The sequence below is a fragment of the Mauremys mutica genome, chromosome 5, assembly GCF_020497125.1.
Source record: "Mauremys mutica isolate MM-2020 ecotype Southern chromosome 5, ASM2049712v1, whole genome shotgun sequence".
In the NCBI taxonomy this organism is placed as follows: domain Eukaryota; kingdom Metazoa; phylum Chordata; order Testudines; family Geoemydidae; genus Mauremys; species Mauremys mutica.
In genome coordinates this window covers 143,612,947-143,631,484 of record NC_059076.1, presented here as the reverse complement: position 1 = coordinate 143,631,484, position 18,538 = coordinate 143,612,947, and the positions used below count along the sequence as shown (strand labels likewise).

Here is an 18,538-nt window from a genome sequence, read left to right as displayed (position 1 = left end):
CTGCTATCCCTTAAGAAAGAGATCTTGGAGTCCAGGGGCGGCTCTAGGGATTTTGCCGCCCCAAGCACGGCAGGCAGGCTGCCTCCAGCGGTTTGCCTGTGGAGGGTCCGCTGGTCCCACGGCTTCGGCGGACCTCCCGTAGGCACGCCTGTGGGAGATCCTCTGAAGCTGCGGGACCAGCAGGCCCTCCGCAGACACGCCTGTGGGAGGTCCTCCGAAGCCGCGGGACCAGCAGGCCCTCCGCAGACATGCCTGTGGGAGGTCCTCTGAAGCCGCGGGACCAGCAGGCCCTCCGCAGACACACCTGTGGGAGATCCTCCGAAGCCGCGGGGCCAGCGGACCCTCTGCAGGCAAGCTGCCAAAGGCTGCCTGACTGCTGCCCTCGCGGCGCCGGCAGAGCGCCCCCCCGTGGCTTGCCGCCCCAAGCACGCGCTTGGTGTGCTGGGGCCTGGAGACGCCCCTGTTGGAGTCATTGTGAATAGTTTTCTGAAAATATCCAGTCAATATGGAGCAGCAGTCAAAAAAAGTAACGTTAGGAGCCATTAGGAAAGTGATAGATAATAAGACAGAAAATATCATCATGGCAGTATAAAATTCCATTGTACGCCTACATCTTGAATGCTGCATGCAGTTCTGGTTGCTCTATCTCAAAAAAGATACATTAGAATTGGAAAAGGTACAAAGAAGGACAACAAAAATGATGAGGGGTATGGAACAGATTCCATATGCGGAGAGATTAAAAAGACTGGGACTTTTCATATTAGAAGAGAGATGACTAAGGGGGGGATATGATAAAGGTCTATACAATCATGAATGGCGTGGAGAAAATGAACAAGGAAGTGTTATTTACCCCTTCATATAACTAGGGTGACCAGACGTCCCGATTTTATCGGGACTGTCCTGATATTTGCTTGTTTGTCCCACGTCCCGACCAATGTTCAGTCGGGACACTGGACAAACAAGCAATTTTGCCCTCCGCTCCGGTGCACAGGTGGAGCCTGGAGGGGCTCTCGCCCCCCCGCCCCGACTCGGCCCCCTCCTTCCCCCATTGGATCCCTCCCCAAATCCCTGCTATGGACCCGCCCCCAGCCCCGCACCTCACTGCCCCATTGGATCCCTCCCCAAATCCCTGCTATGGACCCGCCCCCAGCCCCGCACCTCACTGCCCCATTGGATCCCTCCCCAAATCCCCACCCTAGCCCTGCCTCTTCCCCAAGCACGAGGCGTTCCTCGTCCCTCCCAGGTTTGCACACCGGCCATGGCTGGGGCCAGGAGCGCAGCGCAGAGGCTGCTCCAGCCCTGCGGCCCGGGGGCAGTGCAGAGCGGGCAGGGCCCAGGTGGGCAGAGACACACATGAGGCGGACGTGCTCCTGCCGGGAGGGGCCGGGCCCGGCTGCCTGGTTCACCCCCTGCCCAGGTGGGTCCCTGAGCTCCCCGTGGCCGGAGCGGGGCTGCCTGGGGCTGCGGGGGGCGAGTGTCCCGGGCCCGGGGCGACGGAGCCTGGGAGCGGCTGGGCCGGGAGCTGCAGGAGGGGCCCGGATCGCGGCTCGGCTGCAGAGCTCGGAGCCCAGGCTGGGCCCGGGAGTGAGGGGATGGGGGATCTAGGGGGTGTATCGGGGGTCAGAGCCAAGAGTTGGGTGGAGACGGGGCTGTGCCACTGGCGGCGAGGGGGGACGCTCCGTTCCCTGCCCCGCGCCGACCCCCGCGCGTCCCGATATTTAATCTTTGTCATCTGGTCACCCTACATATAACACAAGAACAAGGGGGCACCCAATGACATTAAGACAGCAGGCTTAAAACTGTGGAGGAAAACAAAGTCCTCACTGTGAGTTTAAAGCCACAAAGCAGAGGCAGCTTTATGTCAAGCAATTGCAACATGCGCAGGAGAGCACACCCGGGCAGGGATTTCCCCCGCCCGAGGCGGGGCTCCAGTAGATAAACAATCAGGGCAAGCGCTTATACCTTTTGTTGTACACAGTAATGAGCAACAACTGCATTTGGTTTAGACATATTCCTTCCTGATATCTTACTCTTCTCAGCAATTTTTCTGCTGCGTTCCATTCTTATCTAACACAAGGTCAAAATAACCTCTCAGTTTTTCCCACTCACCCAGGCCCTGCATTAAAGTCTCATGTTATTAAATAGAAGAGTTAGCCTGACTCTTGCTCTTCCTGGAAGACTAAGATGTCTGCGCTTGGAAGTACTTCTTTACGCAATGCAGAGTCAACCTGAGGACCTCATTGTCAACATTTTAACTAGAATTAAAAAAATTAAATAAATTCATGGAGGCTTGGTCCATCAATGGCTATTTGCCAAGATGATCAGGGACGCAGCTGCATGATCCAGGTGTCCCTAAACATCTGACAGGATGACAGGGGATGGATCACTCAATCATTGTCCTGCTATGTTTGTTCCCTCTGAAGCACCTGGCACTGGCCACTGTTGGAAGACAGGATCCTGGGCTAGATGGACCTTGGTCAGACCTGATATGGCCATTATTATGTTCTGTCTTTGCTTCCCTCCTTTCACTGTGCTGGTATTAATCAGAGACGGGAAACCCTGTTGGATGCCATTTAGCCTGTGCGCCAGAGATCAGCTCAGGATCACTCCCTATAATATATTTTCTAGTGCTTCATCCAGTCTAGTTATAAATGTTCCCAATGGTGGACCTGTCACCCTTTCCATGGGCCTCTTCATAGAGATTCCCCGGCTCCTACAACCTGCTCCCTTCCCAGGACTGCCCACCACTGAGTGGCACTTCCTCCATTCTTGGCATGCCATGTAGGTGCGGTGGTGTGGGGCAACTCCAGCCCAAAGTAGCTCCTTATCGCTTTCTATGCTGGTGTGCGGTTTATGCACCTTGTCACGGTGTCCTTAATCTCTGTGCATAACACAGCCCCTCTTATCCATGATCACTTTTCTTTCTTTTCTGATATATTGTTTGGTATTTTTCTGGAAATGCAGTGTGCCCAGAACTGAACCTCACTGTGTTCTGTTTCTTACACAACAGAGCCTTGATCCCTGATTGGGGCTCCTAGATACTACTGCAATACAAATAATTAATAAATGGAGCAGAGTCATGTAGAGGGACTATTACCATATGAATATTCATATAACTGGAAAGATACTGGAACAAATTATTGAACAATCAATAAGCAAGCACTGTCCTAGAGGATAACAGGGTTATAAGTAGCCACCAATATGGATTTGACAAGAACAAATCATACCAAACCAACCCAGTTCTTCTTCGAGTGCTTCTTCACGTGAATTCCAATCAGGTGTGTGAATGCTGCATGCACATTTGCCGGAAAGTTTGTCCCTCAGCAGGTCCTGTCGGGTTGGCTATGGAGCCCCCTGGAGTGGCACCTTCATGGCGCTCAATATATGACCCTGCCAACCTAACCCCCCTTCACTTCCTTCTTACTGCCTGTGACGATTGTTGGACCTGCGAGTGGCTTGCTTGCATGTTCTCCTCGCCTTCCCCTAGCTTTGTAGTGTAGTTTACCTCAGTAGTTTCTGGTTCGTAATCATAGAACTGGAAGGGATCTCGAGAGGTCATCTAGTCCAGGCCCCTGCACTCGTGGCAGGACTAATTTTCTAGACAATTCCTGACAGGGGTTTATCGAAGCTGCTCTTAAAAATCTCCAATGATGGAGATTCCACAGTCTCCCTAGGTAGTTTATTCCAGTGCTTAACCACCCTGACAGTTAGGAAGTTTTTTCCAAATGTCCAACCTAAACCTCCCTTGCTGGAATTTAAGCCCATTTGCTTCTTGTCCTATCCTCAGAGGTTAAGAAAACATTTTTTCTTCCTCCTCCTTGTAACAACCTTTTACATCCTTGAAAACTGTTATTGTATCTCCTCTCAGGCTTCTTTTTTCCAGACTAAACAAACCCAATTTTTTTCAATCTTCCCTCATAGCTCATATTTTCTAGACCTTTAATCATTTTTGTTGCTCTTCTCTGGACTCTATCCAATTTGTCCACATCTTTCCTGAAATATGGTGCCCAGAACTGGACACAATATTCCAGTTGAGGCCTAATCAGAGCCGAGTAGAACAGAATAATTACTTCTTCGAGTGATTGCTCATGTGCATTCCAATAGGGGTGTGTGCGCGCACTGGTGCATGATCTTCGGAGGGATTTTCCCCTAGTGGTTCCCGTCGGGTTGGCTGTGGAGATCCCTGGAGAGGCGCCTTCATGGCGGTGTGTGTATATAGGTCCCTGACGACCCACTGCCTGCCCAGTTCCTTCTTACCACCAGTGACAGTCGTTGGAGCAGCTCAGTCTCTTGCATTCGCAAATGACTACCTAGTGGTTCCCTTTTCTTATTTGTAAATAGTTTAATTGAGTTGTAGTAACAGTAGTTGTATAGTAGTTAAGCTTACTTTGGGGGGCTCCCCCCCATTTTCCCCAGGCACTGGGGCATGCCTTGGTCCCAGGGGTTTAAGGTGTGTGAAACCTATGCCTGGAGGTGATCTGCATGCTGCTTGTCTTAAGTGCCTAGGAGAAGGTCATCAGACAGACAAGTGCCCAGTTTGCAGGAGCTTTAGACCCAGGACTAAAAGAGAGCGGGACTATCGTTTAAAGCTCCTCCTGATGGAGTCTGCCCTCTGCCCTCAGCTGGAAATGGCACCCCCAGCATCGATGTGCAGCGCCCCAACTTCGTTGCGGGATTGGACTGTCACCTGACATGCTGAGATTAGCTCTGAGCCCGTTTTCCCTGCCAGCTTGGGACTCCAGACCCCTGCCTTGTTGAGCCGGGCACGCTAGCCTGCTGCAACACAGACCCAGGTCTGGTCAGCACCCCCAAAGTTGCAGACTTTAACCAAAAACTGCTCAGCAGGTCACCTATCTCCAGCACCCAGACACCCAGTTCTCAATGGGATCCAAACCCCAAACAAATCAATTTTACTCTGTATAAAGCTTTGTCATAAACATACAGCTAAGGGTAGCATAAAATCCCTCTTTACCCTGTAAAGGGTTAATTCCTCTTTTACCTGTAAAGGGTTAAGAAGCTCAGATAACCTGGGGGCACCTGACCAAAAGGACCAATAAGGGGAGAAGATGCTTTCAAATCTGTGGGAGAAGGTTTTTTGTCTGTGTCTCTTGGAGCCAGCCAGGAAACAGGGCAGGGGGAAAATACATCTCCTTAAGCATATCTGAACTAAGCATCTAGTGGTGCAGAAATAGTAAGTAATAGGAAAGAAATGCGTTAGGTGAAATCTTTTGTTTTAGCTAGTGAATTTTCCCTGTGCTAAGTGGGAGGTTTATCCCTGTTTTTGTAACTTTAAGGTTTTGCCTAGAGGGGAAATCCTCTGTGTTTCTGAGTCTTTTGTTATTCTGTAAAGTACTTACCATCCTGATTTTATAGAGGTGATTCTTTTACCATTTCTTTAATTAAAATTCTTCTTTTAAGAACCCAATTGATTTTTCATTGTTCTTAAGATCCAAGGGTTTGGGTCTGTGTTCACTTGTACCAATTGGTGAGGATATTATTCTCAAGCCTCCCCAGGAAAGGGGGTGTAGGGGCTTGGGGGGATATTTGGGGACAGTAGGACTCCAAGTGTCCCTTCCTGAATGTTTGTTTAAATCCCTTGGTGGTGGCAGCGATACTAAGGCAAGGAAGGAATTTGTGCCTTGGGGCTAAAGATAAGCTTAGGGAGTCTTTCATGTAGGGCCCCACACCTGTACCCCAGAGTTTAGAGTGGGGAAGGAACCCTGACAAGCTTATACAGGATAAACTCATAATTTGTCCACCCTCTCTAACAGAGATGTGCACAGTTGTTTGCTCCCCCAGGTATTAATCACTGACTCTGGGTTTACTAATAAACAAGTGTGATTTTATTACTTATAAAAAGTAGGATTTCAAGTACAGGAACTCCTCACTTAAAGTCATCCCGGTTAATGTTGTTTTGCTGTTAAGTTGCTGATCAAGTAGGGAACATGCTCATTTAAAGTTGTGCAATGCTCCCTTCTAACGTTGTTTGGCAGCCGCCTGCTTTGTCTACTGCCTTGCAGGAAGAGCAGCCCCTTGCAGCTAGCTGGTGGGTGGTTGGAACCAGGGTGGACCGGCAGCCCCCCATCAGCTCCCCGCTCCCCTAAGTTCCTTGTGCAGCAGCTGCCCCTCCCCCCACTGCCATGTGCTACTCCTGCCCTCTGCCTTGGAGCTGCTCCCAGAGACTCCTGCTTGCTGTACGGGGGGAGAGGAGAAGAAGGGGGCTAATGTCAGGGTGTCTCGCCCTCCCCCCTGCTCCTGCACCCCGCTTACCCCATCTTCCATAGAGCAGGGGGCAGGGGTGGCTCTAGGAATTTGGCCGCCCCAAGCAGGGCGGCACGCCGCAGGGGGCGCGCTGCCGGTCGCCGGTCCCGCGGCTCCGGGGGACCTCTTGCAGATGTGCCTGTGGAGGGCGCGCTGGTCCCGCGGCTCCGGTGGAGCATCTGCAGGCATGACTGCGGAAGGTCCACTGGAGCCGCCTGCCGCTCTGCTGGCAAAATGCCGCCCCAAGCGCACGCTTGGCACGCTGGGGTCTGGAGCCGGCCCTGGCAGGGGGGACACAATGGAGGGAGCTTCTAGGCAGTAGCTGCTGGTCTCAGATCTCAGCAAGTTGATTTTAATGAACAAGGCAGTGTAAGCCTGGGGTCAGCTACTTAAAGGGGAAATGCGCATTTTTTCCTCTCACACACAGGGTGTGTCTGTCTCTGTCTGCCCTCCCTCCTTTCCTGCTGCCTTGTAGAGTGTGAGAGTTAACCCTTGAGGGCTCAGTCAATTGCTAGTTCATTTAGCAGTAAGGCATTCCCTGGGAAATATCCCACCCTCTGACCCCTCCACCTCAACTATGCTTCACAATCATCATCACTGTGTACCAGTATTCAATTGTTTGTTTAAAACTTATACTCTGTGTGTGTGTGTGTGTGTGTGTGTGTGTGTTTTCTTTTGTCTGGGGAAATTGGATTTGCTTAACATCGTTTCGCTTAAAGTTGCATTTTTCAGGAACATAACTACAATGTTAAGTGAGGAGTTCCTGTAATAACAGACAGAACAAAGTAAGTTACCAAGCAGAATAAAACAAAACATGCAAGTCTAAGCCTAATACATTGAGAAACTGAATACAGGTAAATCTCACCCTCAGAGATCTTCCAATGAGCTTCTTTCACAGACTAGACTCCTTCCTAGTCTGGGCCCGATCCTGTCCCCGGTACAGTCTGTTAGTTCCAGCAGGCAGCTTATGTGGAAAGCAGGGGCGTTCTCATGACCGGCAGCCCCCTTTGTTTTGTTCCACCCCCTTTTATCGTTTTGGCCCAAATGCTGGAACCCTTTGTCTCTCTGGATCCCCACCCTTCCTTCTAAATGGAAAAGCACCAGGTTTAAGATGGATTCCAGTATCCTGTGACATGGTCACCTGTCCTATGAGACCTCATTCTTCATTCTTCCAGGGCTGGCCCGCACGTACCCAGGGAGGTTTGCAAGTAAACAGCCATTTACAACCAATTGTCCTAGTCAGTGGGAGCCATCAAGCTTCCAAACCACCATTAATGGCCCACACTTTGCATAATTACCATAGGACTTCAGAGTTATATTTCATATTCCTGGTTTCAGATACAAGAATGATACATTCATACAAATAGGATGAACACACTCAGTAGATTATAAGCTTTGTAATAATACCTTACAAGAGACCTTTTGCAGAAAGAATATTCCAGTTGCATCACATTTACACTCATAAGCATATTTCTATAAAACATACGGAGTGCAACGTCACACTTACTTTTTGAGATCTAGCAGTTAGCCAGTTTGTAATCTTTTAAATCCATCTTCTTCACTGACTTAGTGTAGTGCTAATTATTTTACCAGAATGTCATATGGGACTAAGTCGATACCTTACCAAGTCTAAGTATATTATGTCAATACAGTTACTGCTATCAACCAAATGTATCAAAAATGCTGAGTCATACAGGTTGAATCTTTTATGTCCTGCCCATTCTGACGACACGCTTTGGATTTTAGGGTGACATCAGGAAATTGGAGGATGCCAGCTCTTACCTGAATCTGCCTTTTATGAGAAGTCTGTCAGAGACAAAGACCCTTTCTGGTTCCTCATCGAGAGTGAGCGGTGGCATGGCTGGTATGGGCATATCTTCCCGGGACAGCTTCCAAATCTCCACCCTCGTCTGCTCCACCAAACTAACCCAGAATGGTATGTAGGAGTTTTCCCCTGCTTTCAGCAGATGTACAAACCACGGACTTCAGTGTGACACTTCTGCAGTATGCCAGGGTGCAGATCACAACATGCCAGTGTGCACACTGCCACACTCTTAAATAAGCTGTATTCACTTCCTACACATCTGTATGTGTGTGTCCACCTTGCACACAGCTGCACAGCCCAGCATACCTTTGACAAACGTGTATGTTTAGGTTAAAAGCATTAATTAAATGTCTAAAGTGTAACCTCGCTAAAGTGAGGGAATTCTGAGGAATTGGCCCCCAGCAGCACTAAATCAGCCTGTTCCTGGGGACACATCACAGGAGAGCTTCTTATACACACCCAGGACATTGGCACATGATATCTGGCAGATGATATCATAATTAAATGCAAAAAATTCTCAACTGTAACATTAATGATACAAAAACAACTAGGAGTCCTTGTGGCACCTTAGAGACTAACACATTTATTTGGGCATAAGCTTTCATGGGCTATAAAACCCATTTCATCAGATGCATGGAGTGAAAAATACAGTAAGCAGTATAAATATTACAGCACATGAAAAGATGGGAGTCACCTTACCGTGTGTGTGTGGGGGAGGGGGGGTCAGTGCTAACGAGGGCAATTCAATTAAGGTGGAAGCAGCCTATTCTCAACAGTTGACAAGAAGGGGTGATTATCAAGAGAGGGAAAATTACTTTTCTAGTGCTAACGAGGCCAATGCAATCAAGGTGAACGTCGCCACCTTACAGTAACAGAAGCACCAAAAAGCGAGAAAACGTTAAAGGTAAACTCTGGTTGTATTCTGAAAAGTGGCTGTATAAATAGTGTAGGGCTGTATGGTGTTGTCTCTCAGTGAGTTGACTCCAGATCAAGTAAATAGATGTTTTTTCAAACTGACAGCTCTACAAACTAACTGTGCCTGATTGTGAGATGCAAGCAGGGCTATTTCTTGCTGATGCATTGTCAGCAATGAAAACGGTGCAATTAGAATGTGAGTAACAATTCTGTGAATGCTGCATGAGCCAGAACAGACTCCAGCCGTGTCTCCTAGAACTGAGCTGACTCTGCTGGGTTCATGGGAACAGACACCAGCCCTCTTTACCAGAGGTGAGCTGACTTTCCAGGGTCATAAATGTAAAGAAGTAAAATCATTTTAGTCAGTCAAATCAGCAGACAGGAGACACATGGGGAGCAGAGCTGTTGAACATGAAGATGCCTTTTTTGGTGTAGTCACTTGTGACAAGGTAGAAAGGTGCTCCACAAGCTCTAGTGCATAAGTGGGTAACTCAGACCCCTGCCTGTCATATGGGTGATCGGTAGAGGAGAAGTGGCCGTGGTAGTGCCCACCTTGGGGGAAGGCCATGTCCTTTCCCATCTCAGTTGGTTTAAAGGCTGGAGGGGTCTAGAGCATTTGGGAGAACTCTTCCAAATGGCTTGTTTGTTTATGTTTATAAATCATTTGTTTATGAATCTATAAAAGAAAACTCCTAGAATGAGGTGGTAACTGCTGCTGGTGAGAACATCATTATTAATCTTCCCTGGCTGAGGGTTCCACCCCACAGGCATACATCGCTTTTCAGAATTAACCACACAATCTTAACTTAGCCCCCGTCAAGAGATCCTTTATGAGACAGCTGTTAGTTACAGGTTTCAGAGTAGCAGCCGTGTTAGTCTGTATCCGCAAAAAAAACAGGAGTACTTGTGGCACCTTAAAGACTAACAAATTTATTGTAGCATGAGCTTTCGTGAGCTACAGCTCACTTCTTCGGATGCATAGAATGGAACACACAGACAGGAGATATTTATACATACAGAGAACATGAAAAGGTGGAAGTATGCATACCAACAGGCAGAGTCTAATCAATTGAGATGAGCTATCGTTAGCAGGAGGAAAAAAAACTTTTTGAAGTGATAATTAAGATGGCCCATAGAAGGTGTGAGGAGAACTTAACATAGGGAAATAGATTCAATTGGTGTAATGGTTGGGTCATTACACCAATTGAATCTATTTCCCTATGTTAAGTTCTCCTCACACCTTCTATGGGCCATCTTAATTATCACTTCAAAAAGTTTTTTTTCCTCCTGCTAACGATAGCTCATCTCAATTGATTAGACTCTGCCTGTTGGTATGCATACTTCCACCTTTTCATGTTCTCTGTATGTATAAATATCTCCTGTCTGTGTGTTCCATTCTATGCATCCGAAGAAGTGAGCTTTAGCTCACGAAAGCTCATGCTACAATAAATTTGTTAGTCTTTAAGGTGCCACAAGTACTCCTGTTTTTTCTGTTAGTTACAGTGTATCAGCATCCATGGGCAGCCTCTTGCCTGTGAGGAAAATGCTTGGGAAACTGCAAGGGGTCAAGCCAGAGTCAGTAGTGAGAAGCCAGAGCCCCAGGTCACTCCAGAGATCAGGAAGTGGAGTAAGCAGGGAAAGAAGGGTTCAAGGCAAGGGCAGGACAGAGGCAAGGCTGGGTGCAAGGCAGGAGCAGCAGGAAGAGGGTAACACAAGCGCAGGCACAATGTTGGGCATGAGCATTGAGAAGCCAGTTAGGCCAACAGCAGTAGCTGCAGCTAAGAGTCAGCCTTCCAGACCTGCCAGCCGATCCGGCGATATGGCCAGTCAGGCAGCCTGCTACAGGCCAGCTGTACTGATGAGGCTGCGTGGAGACTAGCTCTGCTACAGGCCCTGACAGTACCCCCTCCCCATCGAGGGTGCCGTCTGGAGGCCTTGGAGCCTGGTTTCTCGGGGTACATGTGGTGAAAGACTTGCAGGAGATCTCGGGCATGGATGTGTTCCGCAGGTTCTCGGGAACATTTGTCTGAGCCGTACCTGTCCCAGTCAATTAGATAACCAGCAAGAGTCTAGAACAGGGGTGGGCAAACTATGGCCCATGGGCCACATCTGGCCTACCAGCCAATTTAATCTGGCCCTCAAGCTCCTGCTGGAGAGCAGGGTCAGGGGCCACTCCGCATGCATGTGCCGCGGCTCCTGGAAGCAGCGGCATGTCCCCACTCCTGCTCCTATGCATAGGGGAAACCATGGGGCTCTGTGCACTGCCCCCGCAGCTGCCAGTGGCCGGGAACTGTGGCCAATGGGAACTGCAAGGCAGTGCCTGAGGACACTGTAGCACACAGAGGGATAGCTCAGTGGTTTGAGCATTGGCCTGCTAAACCCAGGGTTGGGAGTTCAATCTTTGTGGGGGCCGCTTAGGGATCTGGGGCAAAATCAGTACTTGGTCCTGCTAGTGAAGGCAGGGGCTGGACTCAATGACCTTTTGGGGTCCCTTCCAGTTCTTCTTCGAGTGCTTGCTCATGTGTATTCCGCAGTAGGTATGTGCGTGTGCACCGGTGCCGGAAGCTTTTCCCGTAGCTGTACCCGTAGGGGGGGAGCACCGCTGCGACCCCTGGAGTGGTGCCTCTATATTGCGCTAGAAGGGGAGCCACGCGCTCCCCCCACCCTCAGTTCCTCCTTGCCAACAGTGAAGGGGCGTCAAACTTCTTGCTCCAGCTCTGCTGCAGCCTTTCCAGTTGATCTCAGTGGTACCTTTAGCTAGTTGTTAGTAGCTCATCATAAGTAGTTTTTTCAGTTGTTAAAGTGGGCCCGGGGCATCCCCGTGTCCTAGGCTTCGAGTCGTGTGACTCCTGTCGCCGTTCCATGCCAAGGAGTGATCCGCACGCTGAGTGTCTCCACTGCTTGGGCAAAACTCACAGGAGTGAACGCTGCAAGATCTGCAGGTCTTTGAAGCCATGAACTAAGAAGGGAGAGGGACATCAGGCTTCGCACTCTCCTCATGGAATCGGCGCTGGCTTCAACTCCAGTACGCCGAGTGGACTCAGTGCTGGGCACCGCATCGTCGGTGCGCAGCGAAGCCCCCTCCCCCAGGCAGCACCGCTCCCCTTCCAAGAAGCAAAGGCACCGAGAGAAGGAAGGGAGAAAGGCTGGTCCTGCATTGGGCAGCCCTTGGTCCCCCCCAGGCTCGAAACCTCCTCCTCGTGCTGAGCGGAGTAGCCTGGCAGCCTCAACACGCTCCTCCCCTGCGGTCCAGATCCCATCGACGCTGGAGGCTCTACAGGCCGCTCAAGACATTTTGAGCTTGCTGGTGCCTAGGGTGCCGCCGGTGGCAGGCCCCTGGTCCCAAGGCAAACTGCTGCTGGGTGCTCGACAGGCCTCCCCAGTACAGCGTAGCTCTCACTCTGAAGACCCTGAAGACTGTTCTCTACCTCGTTTGGCACGCAGCGACAGGTCTGCTTGTAGCTCACGTCCACCACCCTCGATGCCAGCCAGGTTACCTGGTTCAGTGCCATCCGGGAGGAGTCTCAGGGTCCCTCCATGCCATGCAGCAGTGGGCGCAGGCACCAAGATAGACGTTGAAGGCGCTCCTCTGCACAATGCAGCTATCGTAGCTGGTCTCGGCGCAACAGACGTCGAAACTCCCGCTCTGTCAGACGTCACACATGGAGCTCCTGCCGCGCATCACTGGCACCATGGCACCGCAGCTCCAGGCGCCCAAGCAAATCTTGGAACAGTACTTCCAGGGGGTACCAGTCCTCGATGTCGGGGTCCCAGTCCCATGGAAGACGGCATCGTAGGCACTGCCGTTCCTATGGTACCGTTCGGTCGGTGGTGACATCAGCCTCGGCACCCAGCCGCCCCTCGCTGGGCTGTGCTGGGCTGTACTGATCAGCTGGAACAGATAGCGCCACCTGGCCTGCAGCATGGACAGTGGCAAGGGGCCCCATGGCAGGGACAATGGTGTACTGTGTACTGAAGACCGATGCCCAGCCAGACGGGAACCCGCTTGGTGGTCGGGGCGTCCAAGGCCCTGTCGGCCTCACTATCTAGGCCAAGGGACAAATCGACAGTCAGGGTATACTTGGCGGCCATATCGGCCTTCCATCTGCAAGGGCACTCGGTCTTCTCCCATACTATGACCTCCCACTTCCTGAGAGGCCTTGACCATTCATTCCCGTATGCTAGATCCCCTGTACCACAATGGGACTTAAACCTGGTGTTGTCCCGCCTCACGGGGCCTCCCTTTGAACCCTTGGCCATGTGTTCCTTGTCTCACCTCTCATGGAAGGTAGCTTTCATTGTAGCAATCACTTCAGCCCAACGTGTCTCAGAACTCAGGGCCTTGACCTTGGAACCTCCATATATGGTCTTCCACAAGGATAAGGTCCAACTTCGCCCACACCCTGCATTCCTCCCGAAGGTGGTCTCCACTTCCATATGGAACAGGACATCTTTCTCCCCGTGCTCTGTCACAAGCCCCATTCCTCCAATGAGGAATACCACCTTCACATGCTCGATGTGCTTAGGGCACTGGCCTTCTACCTGGATCGGACTAAACCGTTCTGAAAATCCTTGCAACTCTTCAATGCCTTAGCCGAGCATATGAAGGGGCAGCCTATTTCCACCCAGCACCTTTCTCGCTGGATCACCTTGTGCATACGCACGTGCTATGATCTGGCAGGAGTTCCCCCGCCACCGATTGTCAGGGCGCACTCAACGAGAGCTCAGGCCTTGTCGGCTGCCTATGTAGCCCATGTTCCTATCCAGGACATCTGTAGGGCCGCCACCTGGTCTTCAGTTCACACGTTCACTGCGCATTATGCGATTGTCTCCCAAACTAGGGATGACGCCGGGTTCGGCAGAGCGGTACTGTGTCCCGGGAACTTGTGAACTCCTACCCACCTCCAACAGATATAGCTTGGAATCACCTACTGTGGGATACACAGGAGCAATCACTCGAAGAAGAAAGGACAGTTACCTGTTCCGTAACTGGTGTTCTTCGAGATGTGTTGCTCCTGTCTATTCCACATCCCGCCCTCCTTTCCCTCTGTCAGAGTTGTCCAGCAAGAAGGAACCGAGGGTGCGGGGGAGCGCATGGCTCCCATTATAGTGCGCTATGGAGGCGCCATTCCAGGGGTCGCTGCAGTGCTCCCCCAGTACGGGTACTGCTAAGGGAAAAACTTCCGGCATCGGTGCACGGGGTGAGCGCGCACACCTACTGTGGAATAGACATGAGCAACACCTCTTGAAGAACACCAGTTATGGAACAGGTAACTGTCTTTTCTATGAGATAGATAGGTATACCTCTGAATAGGAGCTGGAGGGGGGAACATCTTGGAGTCATCGTGGATAGTTCTCTGAAGATGTCCACGCAGTGTGCAGAGGCGGTCAAAAAAGGAAACAGGCTGTTAGGAATCATTAAAAAGGGGATAGAGAATAAGACTGAGAATATATTATTGCCCTTATATAAATCCATGGTACGCCCACATCTCAAATACTGTGTACAGATGTGGTCTCCTCACCTCAAAAAAGATATTCTAGCACTAGAAAAGGTTCAGAAAAGGGCAACTAAAATGATTAGGGGTTTAGAGAGGGTCCCATACGAGGAAAGATTAAAGAGGCTAGGACTCTTCAGCTTGGAAAAGAGAAGACTAAGGGGGGATATGATAGAGGTATATAAAATCATGAGTGATATTGAGAAAGTGGATAAGGAAAAGTTATTTACTTATTCCCATAATACAAGAATTAGGGGTCACCAAATGAAATTAATAGGCAGCAGGTTTAAAACAAATAAAAGGAAGTTCTTCTTCACGCAGCGCACAGTCAACCTGTGGAACTCCTTGCCTGAGGAGGTTGTGAAGGCTAGGACTGTAACAGTGTTTAAAAGGGAACTGGATAAATTCATGGTGGCTAAGTCCATAAATGGCTATTAGCCAGGATGGGTAAGAATGGTGATCCTAGCCTCTGCTCGTCAGAGGATGGAGATGGATGGCAGGAGAGAGATCACTTGATCATTGCCTGTTAGGTTCACTCCCTCTGGGGCACCTGGCATTGGCCACTGTCGGTAGACAGGAGACTGGGCTGGATGGACCTTTGGTCTGACCCGGGACGGCCGTTCTTATGTTCCAGGAGCTGCTTGAGGTAGGCACCGCCCGGAGCCTGTACCCCTGAGCCCCTCTCGTGCCCCAATCCCCTGCCCCAGCCCAGAGACCCCTCCCACACTGAACCCCTCAGTCCGAGCCTGGAGCATCCTCTTACACCTCAAACCCCACCCCAGAGCCTGCTGGGGCCCTCACTCCCCCTGCGTCCCAACCTGGAGGCCCCTCCTGCACCCTGAACTCCTCATTTCTGGCCCACCCCAGAACCTGAACCCCAACCCGAGTTTCATGAGCATTCATGGCCTGCCATAACATTACCCAGATGTGGCCCTTGGTCCAAAAAAGTTTGCCCACCCCGATCTAGAATATATCGAACCACTTATTTTTCTTGGCCCCAAACGGTTCTAGGTGGAGGAGGAGGACTAGTATGCAGCAGGAAGAGATTCTTGAATAATAAATTTTAGAAGGGAGATGTAAAAGCAGTGTAAATCTTGAGAGAATCTTGTAGCTGTAACTTGAACATAACAGGGTTCATCTGTTTCGTGATCTGGAAAGACCTTGTGTACTGATAGTCCAGCTTTGAGGGGAGGCAAGTTGATCTCAGATTCCAGGTGGATAACCACCCCTTATCCCCTACCCTAAAACCAGGTATTGGCTGGCGGAACTGGTTGGCATACCATTCATACGTCGTCTTGGCGATTTTTAACTGCCCCGGAGTTGTGGGCAATGATTTTGGTAATGGCAAGTGTTGACAGTTTGGCGAGGATCTTTGGATGAGCACAGTGGTGGTGCTTGCTGCAGGCATTTGTAGCACTGATGTATGCAAACGTGGCATGAGGTGAGGAATCAGGGACAGCCAATTATCTCAATGATAAGTTTAGAAAGTAACGTAGGTACTGTTCAAGGAGGTTTTTAAGGTCAGGCTTGACAAAGCCCTGGCTGGGATGATTTAGTTGGGAATTGGTCCTGCTTTGAGCAGGGGGTTGGACTAGATGACCTCCTGAGGTCCCTTCCAACCCTGATATTCTATGATTCTATGACTTCATTGACCCACTCTGCCTGACTGTTGGTGCTTGTATAAAAGGCCATTGAAGTTAGGGTGTCAATACTCAGATGGCATATAAATTCTTGCCAGAAGTAGGAAATAAACTGGACTCCTTGATCAGGTACCATGCCTGTAGGCAAGCCATGGAGACAAAAGATGTTGTTCACAAATAGGCGAACTGTCTCCTGAGCAGAAGGAAGCACCTGGCATGGAACAAAATATGCCAGCTTGGTTAAGTGGTCAACACCACTAGAATTGCACTGTGGCCTTGGGAAGGTGGTAATTCTATAATAAAGTCCATGGGAAGGATGACCCAAGTCCAGGGCGGAGTGGATAGGGGCTGGATGAGACCCAGCAGTCTTGAATGGGGCAGTCTTAGTCCGGGTGCAAAGATCTCAGGAATCTACACAGGATGCAACAGAGGCGCATATGGCTGGCCACCAAAACTTCCTGGAAACCAGGTCTTGAATCTTGGAATGGCCAAAGTGGCCTGCTAGGGGAGCATGATGGCAGAATTGTAGGACTCAAAGCCGAGTAATCCCATCAGGCACATAGATGTGTCCCTCATGGTATAGGATCTGTGATAGACCCAGGCCAGTTGGGTACACCAGAATAGCAGAAGGCAGATATACTGGCCACTGGGTTAACAGTTTTCTGTTCCCTGACTGACCAGAGCAGGGGCTGCTCCAGGCTAATGAGAACACCTGACTCTAATTAAGCTGTAAAGAGTCAGGTGAGGCCATTCAGTTAATGTGACCACCTGACTCTAATAAAGGCCCTGCTGATACTATAAAAAAGGGCTCACTCCAGTCAGGCAGAGGAGCCAGAGGAGAGGAAGTGCGGCTGAAGGGCTGGTTACTGAAGACACCCTAAAACATCGTTAAAGGAGCCCTAAGGTGAGGGTGAAGAAGGGAGAAGCAGGAGAGCTGTGGGGAAGTGGCCCAGGGAAATGTAGCAACTCTGGCAGTGAAAGGTTGACTGCCAACAGCTGCTACCATTAGGGTCCCTGGGCTGGAACCCAGAGTAGAGGGTGGGCCCGGGTTCCCCCCAACCCACCACTACAGGAACAGCTCCTGGGAGGGGAAGTCAGGCCCCGTCAGGACAGGAGGCTGAACAGAGACTGTGGGAGTTCTCTCACCAACCTCCTTGCAGCCTATGATGAAAAGGGCTCAGTAGACTGTGCCCCTGGCCCTAGAGAGAGAAGGGCTACGTGGAGGGTCACAGTGAGCCACTGAGGCAGCATAAACCGCCTAGAAGCGCAGGACCCACAGGAGCAAGGTCAGAGCTCTGCCACAGATCCTATTCTGGAATGTGAAGACTGCAGAGGTCTGGTCATGGTCTAAGAGTTGATGGGTTCACTAGGTAACAGAGCGGATGGTGCATAACAGGTTGAAGGCTACTGTTGACTAATATATGCTAACTAGCATACATATATATTATGTTAATAATACTACCAACAATATATATTCCAAGCATTTAAGTATGCATATTATGAAGCATTAATATAGCAGTTATATAGCCCAAATTGGCCTGTTATAATCCTGTTAACTTATGTTAAGTATCCCATAACATCTTACATAAACTGAAGTAAGCTTTGTCTTAAGGAAATAGGAAAACTGTCAGTATCAAGACATATAATTGATTTTTTTCATAGTAACAAAAAGAGGTTTGTGAAGCTATTTATCCTAATACAGGCCTAGGAGGTTTCTTTTTGCCCCTTAGTACCTGGAATGCATGTATTCAGAACAAAGGTAAGGTGCACCCACTGTGCATACACGCTGGTGCAGTTTCTTCCCTTCAAGAGTCTGACCAGTGGTGAGTACAGTATCCAGACAGCCTTCTGAAACCAAGCATTGTTAAAGTTTAATAGTAGGAACAAAGCTGCTTCTTCGAGGAGTGTCCCTGTGGGTGCTCCACTTTAGATGTCTTGACGCCCTATTGGAGAGCAATAGACCCTATGAGGGCAAGCTCAAACAGAGGCTCACAAAGCAAAGTGAAACCCTCAACCTCAGCATCCGCAGAGCTGAAAAGAAACTCGGTACTGAGCGGCGCAATGATGCCACCTGCTGTACCTATGCCGCCCAGTGCAAAGCCCTCGGCACCAGCGACTACAATTCACATTCCCGGGCCGCCATCCCCAGTACCAAAGCCCACAGTTCCACAACAGTTCACGAGACATGCAGACCTAAAAGTCTCTTCAACACCTGATTTCTCTCTACTCGGTACCAAAGGTACTCCATCCAGATTGGTACTGAGCCACTTGAATACTGCATCTGGATCAGCTCCCACTCCATCCAGTGATGGTGAAGAGGAGGATGCAGTGATATATACTCCTCGTCACTCCTCACTGAAATCTGGACCATCTCAGCTACCAGCATGTCACCCATCTGCAGA

At 50.1% G+C, this 18,538-nt stretch overlaps 1 protein-coding gene across 4 annotated transcripts in view; it reads left to right on the top strand.

Moving 5' to 3' along the window:
• The window catches only part of LOC123370842 (dedicator of cytokinesis protein 2-like), a 336,056-nt gene that overhangs the window by 83,567 nt on the left and 233,951 nt on the right, over nucleotides 1-18,538 (top strand). For all 4 annotated transcript variants that reach the window (XM_045017656.1, XM_045017657.1, XM_045017655.1 and 1 more), the window contains one exon: nucleotides 8,008-8,197. In XM_045017656.1, the coding sequence (XP_044873591.1) occupies nucleotides 8,008-8,197 (190 nt within the window). The remainder of the gene's footprint in view (nucleotides 1-8,007; nucleotides 8,198-18,538) is intronic.